The sequence below is a fragment of the Phocoena phocoena genome, chromosome 9 (assembly GCF_963924675.1).
Source record: "Phocoena phocoena chromosome 9, mPhoPho1.1, whole genome shotgun sequence".
In the NCBI taxonomy this organism is placed as follows: domain Eukaryota; kingdom Metazoa; phylum Chordata; class Mammalia; order Artiodactyla; family Phocoenidae; genus Phocoena; species Phocoena phocoena.
Window position 1 is genome coordinate 13,635,764 of NC_089227.1, and position 16,493 is coordinate 13,652,256.

Here is a 16,493-nt window from a genome sequence, read left to right on the forward strand (position 1 = left end):
TTACTCATCACACCCGAATGTTTCCATTTCCAAGAAAATTTGGGCCACCACTGAGAAGCCAAACACACAGAAACAAAGTTACAGGACAACAAATTAAATCGGTTCTAAAACACTAAGTCTCTAATCCACTGGCCTTTCTGTCTGCAGGCCAATTTATCTTGATTCTGCATACTCTGCTGTTTCGGACCAAAGGATAACATCACTCTTGCCCTCAGGTGAGGCAGGGCTGGACTGACCGCAGTGTGAGCACCCACCATCCAGGAGGGAGGTGAGTTGGCCTTTGAAATGAGTGCATAGGCTTTCCACTCTGTGGGCGTGTGTCACTGCACTACAAATGTACTAAATCATCTGAAATCTTCCTGGAAGAAAACATCATTACGTTTTTTAAGTCCAAAACTGAGCTACTGATGTCTGGGTCTGATCTGTTGACATCAGAGTCATTATCTTTTAAAGCTCATTTATTTTAAAGGCATCTAAGTTAAAAATGAGTTTCTGAATGTTAGAATTATATATTCCTGACTGCTCCTGTTCATTGCTCCTCGATGACAGCAGATTAAAGATGAGCCTTCACGATTAGCCTCAAATTCTATTTTGGATGCCCTCAGCTTCACAGCAATAAAGTAAATGGACGGAAGCTTTATTGTTTTATAAAGATGCATATTTGTGGAGGGTCTCGGCATGAAGTTAGAGTACTTGTTAATCCATGGAGTAATGGTTGGAATCTGGGACATAAGACCGGGGCTAAATTTCTTTACCTTCCTAACCCCAGAGAGTCTTTGGAAAAATAGAAACAAGAGAGCACCAAGTACTTAAGGTAAGACACTGCTGTATTCATAATATAGAGAAATAACCACCATGCCTCATGGACAGCAGATGCAGTTCTCCACGGGGCTACAAAGCTCTGCTAGTAATAATTTTAATTGGATGCTATCTTTGCTGCCTTCAGAAAGTATCATAAAGTGGAGTTATTACAGGCTACAAGGGCACTTACTGTGCTGGCCTCTCACAGGAGGAAACAGATAACATTTATCCTTCGGAGGGCAACGTCAATGGGCTACTATTTGTTTCGTTTACATGCATCCCCAGTTGCCCGCTATCTGCTCCCTCTTCTCTCCTTCTAAGAGATCAATTTGAATTAGACGCTGCGGAAGTGGATGCTAAGTTTGGCCTGCCCTCTGCCTCCGGGGAGGGCGCCACCCGGCGGCCCGGTCCCCTGGGCCCTGGGAGGGGCGCGTACCTGCAGAGGATTGGGTGGCGTGAGCGGCGACGGGAGGCCGTGTCCCGGAGACTGGCTGGCTTTCTGAGGGGAGCTGGAGCTCTGCTGAGTTGGAGACGGTTGGTTCCGGTTCTGGGGGTGAGGGTGGGCGGGAGGAGCCGGCGGCGGCTGGGAGGCGGGCGGCGGCGGCTGGGACTGCGGGGGCACCTGCGGGTGCTGGCTGCCCGGCGGGGCGGGCGGCGGCGGCGGCGGCGGCTGCTGGAGCTGCTGCAGCTGCTGGAGCTGCTGCAGTTGGGAGTTGAGGGATGAGGTAGCTGCGAGGAGACAGAAGGAACGTGGAGCTGAAACAAACACGTGGAGCTGAAACGTACACGACCAAACCGCGTGCTGTGCCTTTGACAGCCGGCACCCCGCGAGCCGAGACGTCTCCCCCTTAGAAAAAGTTTACCCTCATGCCCTGAAACCCCGTGGTATTTCAGAGGGTTGCGGTGCACTGCGAGAACAAGAGTCACTTCTCAGGGAAATTTTAAAATTTAGGGAGGACCAGAGTGTAACCCATCAGGCATTACTTCCAAAGGGACGGAGCAAACCAAGCGGGTGTACTAGGAACAGAGGTAATTTTTAAGTACTTTCTCCCTCTCTTCCTTTCCACGCTGCTTGGGAAATACACTTAGACTTTCAAGATCTGATTTAGATTTTTAAAGTTCAACCCATTTAATTCTTTTGGCAAATGCTCAAATGGAGTTAAGAACAGAAAGCTAAAGTGTTCGTAATCTCCTTTTCATCATCGATACCACTAATGGTGTCATTTCTACTCGCTGCTTCAGACCTCCACCAATGTGCTTAGACATTGAGTTTCAAGTTTCTACCGTTTTTAAAAAAAATTTAAAGATAGTACATGCTTCTTAGTTTTGCAGAATCAAAAGCTTGAGTCTGAACTTTTTGCCTGCTCATCAGAGAGACACAGCCCCACACCGGAAGGGTTATAGTCAGCGACTGTGCACTGTGGTGACTGGTCACACTGGCACCTCAAGGACAAGCCAGGAACCGAGAGGATGAAGTCATCTTTCCAGATTTTTCCTTGTTCTGTGAAAAGTAAGCGTTGGTGGGATAAGTTGTCTTAACACCGAGCTCACTATATTTGTTCCCATGTGCCCATCTAGCCCTGAACAATTTCTGCAGCAGAAAAACAGTTCGGCCAAAGAATGATCTAGAGAAAAGACTGCTACAAGTTCACTTTTTTCTTTGCCTGAATATCAGCCTAAAAGCTAATAAGCCTACAACTAAATATAAAGGATCAATGTTGAACCCACAGGCCTTGGCTGCAATGCTATCCTGTTCCTGCCCTACTTAGAATTAGTCAAGATTCCCAAAAGTAGTAACTCCTGTTTGCAACATTAAACTAGTCCCCATTAAAAAAAAAAAAAATCTAGTGGTTCTGTAAAGTGACATATCATACACCTGACTTCATACAACAAAGACATTCTTAAAAAATATATGTATTTTGAACCTTATGTTGAGCAAATCTGAAGAAGTTTCTCTGTAAGGAAGTCAACCAGGGACTATTTTTGTAAAATTAAGAATCATTTTGTGAAATGAAAACACCAGCTAGGCACTAATGCTGTGTCTGGTAGCACGTAGGATTTAACAGGGAGACATAGTCCTGACTTTAAGGAGTTTATAGTATATTTGTGGATATAAGATTAACTTGTAAGAAATAATCAGGTTTGGGGTGCCTGTTACAGTCCTGCTAATTAACTGAGATGCTTGATACATCTCAGTTAATTGCCTAAATGGTCAACAGTGTGGAAACTAACCAAAAGGTCCAGGAAAATGAGGAGAGGGGTTTCTCTGTGGGTTAGAGAGGCCAAGGCAGTGTTCCTGAGGACCGAGAAGGCTCAAGAGAGTGAATTCTATACCCAGAAGGAAGGAGGAGAGGATATTCCAGGTTGGAGAGGCACCCAGATGACAGTATGGCTTAGGTGATGTTTCTGAAGGACAGTGTGGAGAATGGACTGCCTGGAACAGAAACTTTGGGCCGTTTTGTTGATTTTAGACCTTAGAGAGGTGGGAGCCTGTCTTTGAAAGTGGTGGGAAGATGGATCACTCTCAATTCACCACTGGTATAAGTCAGATTTTAAATATATAATCAGGTTTGTTCAAAGCAAGGCATAGCTGTATTGATGAAATGAGAGCTTGACCTTTCCCAGGGGCACCAAATACCAATTCTGTGCTCTCAGGTCCATGTAGAGCTTCCATGTTGGACCAGTGGGGATGGCAAGTCCTCACTGAGTCAGTGAGTTACTCTAGGTCTGTTCGAACACTCAGCCCAGTGTGCGTTCTGCCTTTCATTTAAATCCAGAGTGCTCTGGGACTCTACAGGTAGAGAGGGCTTGTGAGAGACAGGGCTGGAAAACACCCGGTCAATGGGGACTCTGAACTTTCTGCTCAATTGTGCTGCAAACCTAAAACTGCTTTAAGAAATAAAGTCCATATTAAAAAAAATAATACCCAGTTAGCATCCCATTTATCGGAACTTTAAGAGAATGATCTGGCTTTGCCATTTTCCCCTCTCCCTGCTCCTATTGTACAAAATCACATTTTATTGAACAGCTGGGAACCCAGCTCAATTCTGAGCCCCCAGGATCTTCTGCAATCTGGAGGGAGGGTCCTGGGGGAGTGGGGCCTGAGCTCTCCTTTTGGTGGAGTTATAGACTTTGGGAACCTGATTGCATCTGGCCTCCTGCCTGATTCAAATCAAACCTGTCCTGATTTCTTTCAGGTGGGGGGCACGTATGTCAGTGCTTATTTTCATGGTTGACTTAAATACCGTACTGTTTCATTTTGGTTAGAAAAGCATTTATGTAAATCAGCATTTGAAAACAGGAAAGACTGGGGAATATTGGCAGATCGACATTGGCAGACGGGTAGATGCAGCAGAGCCTAACCTACTAATGAGACGTGCTCCCAAATATGTCTTCGTTTCTTGATGTTGGCGAGTTCACATTGTTCGGCTATGTCTTTCCCATAACCTGCATCTTGCCTGGAAAGGCATTAACCTAAACTAAACCTCTTTGAGTTACATGAACTAATTTGACATTTGCAAGCAAGAAATGATGGACAACAAAATATGTTCAGGTATGTACTGGATGCAAAGAAAAGCGTGAGGGGGCTGTACAAGAATGCCACTCTGGTCTAAAAAATGCCAAAGGCACCTACATAATAATATGAAAACAAAAGCAAAAAAATACTAAAATATGGAGCCTCTAAATCGCTCATTGTATAAAGCATACTGAGATACAGATACAAGTTAGGAAGGTTCAAGGACATATTTGAACTACAGAGGATGTTTGCAGATAAAATGATGATTGTTGGGGGTAAAGCTTTGACCCTATTTCACAGAAGATTTAAGACTTGACTTTCTTCCCTGGTATTTATGTCCTTTTATGATTATTTCCTCTATGTCTGGTTACTATACACTCCATGGGCCAATGTTTAATATAAAATTTAACTACATTAACAGTAGGCACGAAAGAACTAAAAGAGAGGCACAGAAGTTTTCATTAGGATGTTTGAAATTTTAAAAACTTACAATTTTGAAAAAGAAACACAAAACAATTTTCTATCGAACTTGGAATTTCCTAGAGTGGATCGGAACTTCCCAAATAAATAATTTAATATCACAAAGGAGAAGTCAAGAAGCTTGCATGTCTCCATTTGTTCCGTTTCTATATATCAACTAATTTAGGAAAAACATTTTCTTCTTTGGGATCTTTGTTAAAGGTGTTCTCAGGAAACCAGGCACATAAATAAAGCTCCACCACAGAGGTATCAGGAACTATATGGGATGGGCTTTACATACAATTACTTCCAAGGCAGAGAAACGGAAAGTAAACTCATTCTCTCTACCTGCCCATGAAGGGCAAGGCCGTGAATGATGCTGGAGAAATACAAACGTTTCTTGTACTTTGCAAGGTACTGAAACACCTCGGGATTCACAGAAAGCCGAATAGGACTCAAATGCTAAAGGAAGCGTGATTCTTAGCAACACGCTCACTCACCTTTGTTAACGCAAAGTACAACATCAGACTATTATAATTAGTGTAGTCAGGGGCTCAGTGTCAGCATTTTCTGGGACTTTCCAGGTTCGGGGATCTGTGGGCGTGGTTGGCAAACTGGAGGCTTGGGTTTGAGAGTCTGCTGGGAAGGATTACAAGCTCTGGGCCTGGCTGGGACCTGAGTTGCCTTATAGCAATACACTTACAGAGGGGAGAGGACCTGTGCTAAGGAGGAGGGAAGTGGGCGGGGTTTATCACTGCCAGTGACCAGGAATCCTGCAAAGAGCGTGATGGTAATGGCTTTTCAAGCCCATCCTTAGCCCAGTCCCCTGGTGCCAAGCCTGGTCCTAGGGAGGGAAAGAGCACCAAGTAAAAACACAAAGGGCAACCTTGAACTTCTTGCTAAGGGCAAGAAGCCAGATGCCAAAGACCACATCCTGGATAGTTGCGTTTATATGGAATGTACAGAATAGGCGAATCCACAGAGACAGAAAGCAGATTCGTGGTTGCCAGGGGCTGGCGGGTAACTGCCCATGGGTATGGGGCTCCTGGGCGGGGGTGATGAAAAAGTCCTAGAACTACATAGTGGTGAGTGTTGGACAACATTGTGAATGTACTTAATGCCACTGAATTGTACGCTTTAAGATGGTTAAAATGGCAAATTTTATGCTATGTGTATTTTACTATAATAATAGTAATAATAACAATATTATTAATAGCTAATAGCTGTTTCTCCATATTCGCACACTGGAGACCAAGCCGCACTGCCTTGGGACCCCACGAGGGAAGGGAATAATCCTTCTCCACTCTGCACAGCTGTGTAGTCCCCAGGGCTAGGGCTGTGCCTGGCAGAGCAAAGGGACAGACATGGGCAGGGCCGCAGGATGCCGGGCGGCACCGGGAGGAAAATGCTGTGTCCACTGGAGGGGGAGAGGCACAGGTCTGGCAGCGGGAGCAATGGATTGCTATCAACGTGGACCGTGGATTCAGTCCTAGGCGCACACGAGACACCCCTCTAGAAATGCTGCCGAAGCTGGACTCTGAACAGGCCAAGAACAGTGACTGCAATTTGGGTTCAAAATCAGACAGTGCTTCACAGTTTGGAAAGCACTGTCATTTAAAATGGATAAATTACCTTTTTCTTTGGCCACACCATGTGGCATGTGGGATCTTAGTTCCCCGACCAGGGATCGAACCTGTGCCCCCTGCATTGGAAACACGGAGTCTTAACTACTGGACCACCAGGGAAGTCCCCGGATGAATTAACTTTTCAGGACAACCATATGGATAGATGATATCACTGCCATGTTACACATATAGAACTTGGGCTCAGAAAGGTTAAGTGACCGGCCTGAGTTCACACAGCTAATGAGCGCTATGGCCAACTCAGTCTTAGGTCTGCCATTTCCCAAAGCCTCTTAACAGAACAGAATCAGGGGCAAGCTATTTCCCCGAGGGTTGGAACGAAGATAACTACTCCCTCGTAGAGGGATGCCTTCCATGGCCCTGCTCTTGAGAAGAGGTGGCACAGGTCCCCAGCTTACAGAGGCTACTTTGAAGGCGTCTGCTCAGTGATGAATCGTTCAGCTCCTGAGAAAGTGTGTACAGTTGTAGCCCTGTCCTGCTGCAGGCAAAATGTTTTTTAAAGCCTGCTGATATGAAATATAAATGTGTATTTTGAGGATAAAGATGCTAATTTGAGTGTGAGCCATGAGTTATTTTAAGACCAGGGACATGGGGTCGAGGGAAAGGGGGTGAGAGGTATGAGTGGATGGGAGGTGGGGAAGGGCCACAGCACACTTGCTTCGTGTCACAAGTTTGCCTCTGTGGTGAGAGAATGTCTCCTCTACACTTAGACCCTGGGCAGCCCCAACACTGTGCGCAGCTTGGTGACATTTTAAGGAAAGTAACCAAGTAGGGTATCAGGTTACGTTGCCCATGGAACTCTGTGATGTGCTGTCTCTAGAGTATAGTCAGGTCGCAGCTAAGAGTTCTCCAAATGGCTTTGTCCCTTAATTGGGGACAGCGACTCCCAGATCAGCCCCAGTCTTACAAATCAGTGAACTCATGCGCCACCGAAAAGGAAGTCCCGTGCTCCCTGATGTATGTAGCCTTTGCCTCCCTAACTCTGTATTTACTGTTCACTTTTCTTGCCCACTGAAATCCCTAGAAGAAAAAAATGGAATCTAGAACAACTCAACCAGAAGAATTTGAGTCGGTAAAACTGGACATCTTCCCTCCTTCCAACCCCCCACCAAGTAATAACATCCAAGGTAGCTGAAGCAAGGATGCGGGTCAGGAACGCTTCCTGGTACCCTCGTTAACAGCATCCCTAGCATGCACCAGCAGACAGAAGTTTTTGTAAGGTACATGGAAACGGCATTTTGGGGACTTGGGACTTTGAAAAAGTACAGAAGGTGAAGACTTTCTGGAAAATTTGCCTTTATTTTGGCAGCAATGCCCCAAACAAGCAAAATCAGTTCTGCCTCAAAGATTATGATGTGTAACCATCTCACAAGCAGTCAGTGTTCTCAGCTCCAGAAATACTGCTAATATCTTTAATCTGTCGTTTGCTTTGTTTGCATTCAAGGCAGAGATCTAAGTATCTCTTGAGATGTCAGGGGAAAACAAAGGCAGAAATTCTTCCATTGAACATATTCCCACAAATTTTCCATGTATTGCCTGAGCCACACAAGCTTCTTTCTCCAGTCAGGTGTTTTCCCCAACTCTATCTCAAAATATGGAACCGAATCGCCTGGGGAACTTGTTAGACAAGTAGATTCCAGAGGGTAGGACAAAGTCTGCATTCTAAAGCACCAACGCCCGCCCCCTGCCCAACGGGATCAGGAGCTATTGGCCTTGGGGCTCCTAGCAGCCCATCCAGGAGGGGAAGGCTCTTCCCTTGGCCTTCAACCTGAGCAGTTTGTTTATCCATCTCCATAATTTTGAGGATATTTCTTTTCAAAAAATGAATCTGTTCTTCCATTGGCAAAAAATTTCAAAACAAAAATCACTGGTTGGAAAGAAGAGAAAACAGACATCTGGGAATCTTCCAGCATTCCTTAACACCTTCTTTGAGATAGAAGAGCAATTTTCCACCCATTACTGCCTTTGTTGACATTTAGGGGTACACTCTTGTTGGAGTATCGTAAGTCCGAGACATACTGTTTGCTTTTAGATGCCCATTAAATAGGGAAGATGGAAAAAGTGGAGGACAAGTGCCCACTGTAAAGCAAAGGGGTGAAGTGGTGGCATGGGCCGTCCCAAGGGGAGCTGCACCCACCCAGCAATGTATCAGGGAGGCTGAGAACTCAAGGTGGCAAGTTCCCCTGAATTCCCACAGGGGTTTGCTGAGGCCTTCCTCTGGAACAGCTGACCTCCCAACATCTCCACCTGCAGAATGGCCCCCAGCTAGGCCTAAACTCTCAGGAAAATAATGGGAAGGCTCTCCTCTAAAGAAACTGAAAAAACTGGGGAAGAATTAGGATTTCCAATGTGGATGTGGCACCCCAAAGTACATCCTTCTCTTCTCAGTCACCCTGAAGGAACCAGTCAGTTCACAGTCTCACCCCAATACACAGAGCTCTTCATGGCTCTTCCGAGTCTTGAGAAGTCCATCCAGGCTCCTACTCTGTGTCAGCCAAGGTGAAAGGAAAAACACCCCCCATGATACTGATACTTCCCCCATGGAATTGCAGAACACCAAAGATAAAGATTTTTTTAAATCCTAAATAAGAGTTCAGAGAGACAAATAAAAGGCCACATACAAAGAGACATAATGCAAATAGGCACCATACTTCTCATTAGCAAAACAATAGAAAGCTAAAATCAGTGGAGCAATGCCTTCTACCTTCTGAAAGAAAATGATCTCCAGCCAAGAATTTTATTGCTGGCTAAACTGTTAACAGTGAGAGTGGAAGAAAGCCCATTTTGGAACTTACAAGGACTTAGCTTATCTTTACTTACCTTTTTCTTAGGATGTTGAATAGATACTTCAGCAAAATAAGGGGGTGAACCAAGAAAGAGGAAGATTTAGGATGCAGGAAGCAGTGTGCATCCCCCACAAGAACAGTACAAGGGAGCCCCACTATGACAGCTGTCTGGAAGTTCTAAAGAGTAAGTATCCAGTCCAGACTGCAGCATAAAGGAAGGGCTCTAGTGAAATATGTCCAGAAGAAAAGGGGGATTCCATGGAAGTGATAAAGTATTTGTGCTTTTGGAAGAATCTGAGAGTATGAAAAAAAGAAAAAGAAAGGAAACTATAAACTTCAGGGAAAACAAAAGCTGCCTGGAAAGCCACAATCTAGAAATGAAGCATCTGTTCCAAACTAGAACAAGAAGCCATTGAGCTCCAAGAAGAAACACTGAATGGATTTAATGCTATAGGAAAAGTAAGAAGCTGAAAGATGGTAACTACTTTCTACAAAAGGTTTACCATTCTTTTCATCATCATCATCATCATAAAAGAGATGGGCAATAAGACACTTCAGGCAAAACCAACGAACAATAGAAGAAGAAATGCATAGTTTTATAAGAAACAAGAGACGAGACAAACAACATGACTCAATTGTGCAATAAAAGGTGGCATAATTTTGAGCACTTGGTAGAGTATGAAAGGATAGTCTATTTGAGTATTTTCTTTGAGTGGCACAAAAATCCAGACTGAGAAGGACATCTGATCAGAGCACATATTTTGGCTCTGCAGGAAATAATTAGGTAGCCACATTAAAGTTAAGAATGTTTACTAGACTTCAATTTTTTGAAACAACCTGTAAACAAAGTAGGAAGGATTTAATGAGAATACAAATGCTATCATCCTTGACAAGGTAGAAGTGAGAGGTTGGTGGGAGGGAGGAGGGGAAGTGAGGACCAGAGCACTGAGTGGGGAATCAAGAGACACCTCTATAGTTGACAGAACAAATGGAGATTTAAATATGCTATTTAAAGTTACAAAGTTAACAAAAAATAACTCTATACTTCTATTAGGAGGAGGGAGGAGGAGAAAGTGGGAGATGTTATAAGTGAGCTAAACCCAAATACACCACAGCAGAAATGAACAGATGGTACACAAAACTAATAAATCGAGTCAGAGGTAAATGGAAAGTATTTAGAAATGTGCAGGTAAACCTATAAGGCTGAAACCAGAAATGGTTCAACGTGATTGCCTTGGGGGAGTAATCCTGAGGGTGGAGAGGAGTCTAGCTGAGATATTGTGATATTCAGATCCATCCCAGGACACTATTTGGATTGAGTTTCTTGAGTTCCTTACACTGAGATCCAGACCTTAAATGGGACTGAATTCACCTTGGGCTTTGTTGATAACACCAATTGAGGCATGAAACTTCTTTTGAAAAATCCACAATACACGTTTGTTCCTGATGGTCGGAGACATGTTCTCAGAGACCATTTCACAGGATGCTAGTCCCCAGATAGGCCCCATGAAAGAAAACTGTTCCACGGTCAAATGATTTATGAGACATGGCATGTTGTATCCTACTTTTGGAAATCCATAATGAGCATCAGAATATTAATGACTTCGAATTTCAGCATTAAAGAAACCTGATTAACATTTCTTCATCTAACACTGACCAAACTCACGTGACCTCGGAACCCCATCATCTTGCTTTTCTTTGACCCAAATTTATGCATGTGTGTGGAACTAATATTGAGAGGGATCCACTGAGGAGTAACCTGAAGGTGTCTCTATCTGATGTAGTCATACATGACAGTGTCTTACACACATATATATGTACATACACAATGTACATATATACGATGTATATATATATACACACAGTGTATATATAACGTACACACATATATACCATGTACATATGTACAATGCATATATATGGATGATGTCCATATATGCAATGTATATGTACACATAATGTACATATGTACAATGTATATATATGAATAAGTACATATATACAATGTATATATCCATACAATATACAAAAATACAATGTACATATATGCACAATGCACATATATAAATGTATAAATACATACACATATAATTTATATATACATATATACACACACACACACACAATATATGTGTTATATATCAGGGTCTCTGGAGGAAGTAATGAGATCTCTTCAGTATAAAATAAGCCTAATGAAATTCTTAAGTTTACCCTTACTAAGGCTGCATGGATTAATCTAGAACCAAGCTTATCCAGTGTGGTGAAATTGGTTAATTCGTGCCAAAGAGAAACTTCCGGTGAGCATAAGATACATCTTTGGATGGTTAAAAATGGAAATAGGTGTTGGGAGGGTCCACGCATATGAATTTCTTAAAAAATGCAAATTCCCTGAAGGCCAAGTGTTTCAGATCGTCTAGTAGGAGAGGAGAAAGAAATACAAAAAATGTTCTTGAAAGATTCAAAGATGGGAAACCAGAGTTGGAACGTTCTATGACTAACTAGGACAACCTGGGGCCTAGCAGAACTCTCCCCAAGCACTGGAAAAGCATCAGTGTCAGGGATTTTTAGCTCTGAGGAACCTGGCGTGGATATTCTCTCCTCAAACAGTGTAGAGCATGAGCCAAGAAAATGCGGCTCCATCGATACTAAACTTTAAAAAATAAGATCTTCCTTCAGAAAACAAGATTTAAATAACCCCCTCCTGCCTATTGCCATCAGATTTTCAAGTCTCCTTCAGGTGGTAATACCATATCAAATTAGAACTTGTAGGGTTTGAGTGTGCATTTTAACTAAAGTCCAGAATTCTAGACTCTGTTCCTTGATTTTGCTTGATTAATTTTCCCATAACCTGTAGGGATCAGAGACTGTATACGGAAATAGTCACTCTTGATTTGAAATTCTTTTGCTCAACGGATGAGGCCAAATTTATTCATCAGAGAATCCTAACTCTCCAGTAAGAACTGGTTTCCTTTTCTAAACGGAGTTTAGCAAAGGCTTTGGGTATCAGTTCTCACTGCTCTGCTAATTCTCCAGTTCAAGATAATTAAGGGGGTTTTGTTTGTTTGTTTTTAGAGGTCTGAGATTAAGAGTAAGTCACTGACTATGCCACCCTTCCTTCTTGATACCATATTCGTTTAATGACAGAAAATGCATTTGGGTGGAATAGAAAGCAACTCAAAGAAGCGCTCATGTAACACTCAATCCCATTATTTTTCCTCCTTAAATGTGAAAAACAGTTATTTACATCTTTGATAATCTCTTCTCAGAAGGCCAATCCACCTTTTCACTGGAGGTTAAAAGGTTTAAAATTATAGCTAACATTTATGGAGCATGGTTTTCCCAGGGGTATTTAAAATTTTTTAGGGTAGAAGTAAAGCCATACTCACTAAAAATGAAGCCATGATATGGGGGGAAAGGGAGACACATGCTTATTTTATATTCCTATGCTAATAAAACAATATAATTTTTTTAAGTTAGCAGAGCAAGTAAGATGTACCCTGGCTTTCAAAACATTGGTGTTTGCCTTTCCCTTCAAATGGGCATTTGCAGGAGAAAATGTTACAGGCAGTTCAATGGATACTGCTCCTGGTTTAAACACAGCACTGTGTTCACTCAAATTTCTTTTAGGCTATAGACACATGGGCCAGTGCTTATTTTCATGGTTGATTTAATCCATCCCCTCTGCCAGTGTGGGGATTATTCCCTACAGTTATTCTCCAGTGATCTGTCAGTTCAGATTAAAAAAAGTTAAGTGACAAAGATACGGTGGCTGATTCCTTTAGAAGGCCAGGCTGTACAGCATGTTTCTTTTTAAGAATCTGACTATGTTCTCTTCTTTTTAATTTCCCCCCAATCACTACAGATCTTCCTTATCTAGGCTGAACTTTAAACTCCATAAACAGGCAATTCAATTTTGTTCCTATACGACAACTTCTGGGTTGCCAAAAAGCTTTATAGATCTTACCTTATCGGTTCTTGCTTATTTTTTGAGAAGAGGAAATAGCGTATATCTCCCCTCACTTTACAGATGAAGAAATCTAAACTCAAGACATGATACTAGGACCATACATATCCTAGCTTTCGTGGCCTGCACAATAAATGATAAAACTCTCCTTAAGCTTCATTTATATTTCGAGACACAGACATCAAAAATATACCCTTGCCAGATTTGTAATTCTATTCCAGATTCACAGAAAAGAAAACTGTAACAGTTGACTTTAATTGTGTAGCAAAATGTTTACTATTTAAAAGTTCCTCACATTACATCATAAATATTATTACTTTCCTCATTCTTATTTTCTCTTTCCATCTCTACAAGTAGAATTCTTTAGTTGGATCATTAATATACTTCACGGGTAATTTGGTTATTTTGTATTGATGTGCAAATTAGTCATTCAATTCACGTAGTTTTATTTTAGGCTTTCACATGTAAAAAATTAAACGAGAAAAGGCATGTAAGAGTTTTAGTGAAATAATTAATTACATTCATGATAACCCTACTGGAAGAAAAGAGCCCTCAAAAAAAGAATCCTGGGAAACTTCATAAGAAGCAATAGATGCCAGAATATCAGTGGTGTTAGAATGTAATGTGGTCTTATCACCTACATGGGTACAAGTGCTTTTGCAAAGGTCTCGTGGACTTTTGCCCGTCTGGTTGATCTTGCTATGGGAAGTAAAGTGACATTCTTTTTACTTCATTAATGCAGTTGGACAAAAGAGGCAAACACAAATGTGTGAGTCAGTATAGGATAGTTTTACTGTGGTAACAAGCAGCCCCCAAATCTCACTGGCTTAGCCCAACAAAGATTTTTTTTTTTCTTTTCGGGCTATCATAAGTTGGCAGGGGGTCTTAGCTTAGTGTAGTCACCTTAGGTACCCAGCTGATGGGGCAGTCACTATCTTGAACATTGCCTATGATGTGAGAAGGATAGAGAGCTTTTTAGGGTGGGAATTAAATGCTCTGACTCAGAAGTCATCCCATCACTTTCTCTCACAACTCACTGGCCAGCACTAGCTACATGGCACCCCTAAACTACAAGGGAGCCAGGAAGTGCCATACTATCAAGTCCTGAAGAGGGGGAGAGTCAGAAAAAGTCAGTGAATAGCATTAATGATCTCCACAAAGGCATCACTCTGCCTCCCAGATAGTTTCTGTATATATTACCTTCTTGCCATTTTCATTTTCCTAAGTTTCACCTCATTATGCCTTGTCTGGATCATTGAAAGAGCTTATTAACTGGCCTCTTAAACTCTTACCTTCCCTGCTCCCTCTTTCTCTCAATCATTAATTCAACAAATGTTATCAAATCATGTGTCAAGTGCCCCTCCGCCACCAGAGTTAATTTTCTAAAACATAGATGGGATTATACCATTAATTAAAAAATTAAAAAGAGAATTATGATAGCTCCCATTCATCAGAGAATGAGATCATACTGCTCAGCCCATATTGGAAAATGACTCTGGCTCCAGCCCACCTTTCTAGACTCATTCTAACCCCCTCTGAGAACCCTCACTTCTAGTTCAGAGGTATAAGCTGGTGGTACATGGACATGAAGACAGGGGTGCCCCATTCCCACACATACAGAAATAGAGCTTTTAAAAAGTTCAAATTGGTTGACAAGATTAAAAAGTCAGAGCGTCTACATAAAATATGCATTGTCCAGTTTTCTTAAAAATAATCTGGAAGGTGTGGTCACTCGACTCTTGCTCCTGTATGGGAACCAGAGCTGAGTAGCAGCTGCCCTGCCAGGTAGGGCTGGTGCCCACAGGAGCCAGGATGGCTTGCTGTCCTCTGCACTCCCATAAGGGGACATTCACGGTGTGCCCTGTATTACAATGAATAATGCGCACCCGATTGCCTCTTTTACCAAGTCCCTTCCTACAGAAGGGAACCCGGTTTTAGTCAGTTCTCTTTTTTCCCCTTAATCTTCCTGCCTTCTCTCAGCAACCTGCATATAGTAGATGTTCACTAAATAATTGAAAAATGATAATTGCAGGAACTGTAATTTGATTTGCCACTTGTTAATTTTATCTTATTCTTTTTACCCTGTGTCACATGCTTGCTCTGGTTTGGCTCACAAAAAAAGATATAATGACAGAATTCTCGAGGTTACAAAGATCCACTGCTCGGGTTTCTAGGCGACTACATGTAAGTTATGTGACTTCTGAGCATGATCTTCAATTAACTTTGGAGAATGTTATACATTTACATAAAAAATTAAGGCAAATTCCTATGTTCCTTTTTTTAAAGCTATACAGGCAGAGGTAGCCACTCAGACACATCTGGAGCCACATCCTAAATTCTGGAGAATAATTTTGTTTATGAACTAGAAAGTTCATAAAGGAAGCGAATTAACATTTCAGGATTCAGGATTTGAAGGTGTGCTATGGAAATTCGACATGTAATACGTGTATATAAAATGTGGTCAAAGAGGAAATGACAGGCTTAGCGTGCCCTGAAAGGTTATCTGGAAAAACAGAAGAGAGCTTCAGGTGGGTCTGAGATGGACAGATTAAATCATAATCTTAGAAGAGTGAAAAATGTCATCGCAACACAGGCTGATCCAAATTCTACCCAGTCTGGGGGGAAACATCATAGAGCATACGGATTAAGAGGGTTTGAGTTGAAGGTCAGGTTCTTAGTACGACCGGGCTAGCAGGATGTGAAAGTCAGCCAGGCATAACAAGCGTTGCCTTGATAGGGGAGCGGGCAGAATCGCAATGCAGATGTGAGGGGCCCCTGGGTCAGTTACTATCTCCTAGTTCCACAGCTGTCCTCTACTCCTTGCCATCAGCACACGCGTGCTCTGTTCACCGCGGAAGCTGGGCAAAAGCATAGGAGGAATGAGCACAAATTCACTAACAGTATCGGTAAAACAACCCTTACAGGTCCTTTCTGCTTACAATGAATGAAATCGTTAAATACAAAGCCTAAAACAGGTTATAGAAAAGCTGTTTAAAGAAAGATGGCGATTTGACTTTTATGGCAGCTAAGCATCTCATAAATATGTTACTCTCTCCCCTCATGAATGCTCTCATTGCTGCTTGCCTGGACCAGTGCAGCAGTCTTGTGTTTTCTCTTTCTGTTCATCTATTTTAAAGACCAGCCCCGCCCTCCCCTACCTGCCTTTCCTTCTCCCCCTTCCGTCTTCCTCCTTTCTTCCTCCCCCACTTTCCTCCCTTCCTTCCTCTCCACCCATCCTCCCTCCTTTCTCTAATTAGTTATTAAGCACCTACCATGGGCCGGGAGTTGTGCAGGAGGTATAAACATGAATTAGACTCTGATTC

The 16,493-nt window shown here is 42.4% G+C and overlaps 1 protein-coding gene across 2 annotated transcripts in view; it reads right to left on the reverse strand.

Annotated features, from left to right (window-relative positions):
- The window catches only part of POU6F2 (POU class 6 homeobox 2), a 445,974-nt gene that overhangs the window by 116,491 nt on the left and 312,990 nt on the right, over positions 1-16,493 (reverse strand). For both annotated transcript variants that reach the window (XM_065883909.1, XM_065883910.1), the window contains one exon: positions 1,238-1,530. In XM_065883909.1, the coding sequence (XP_065739981.1) occupies positions 1,238-1,530 (293 nt within the window). The remainder of the gene's footprint in view (positions 1-1,237; positions 1,531-16,493) is intronic.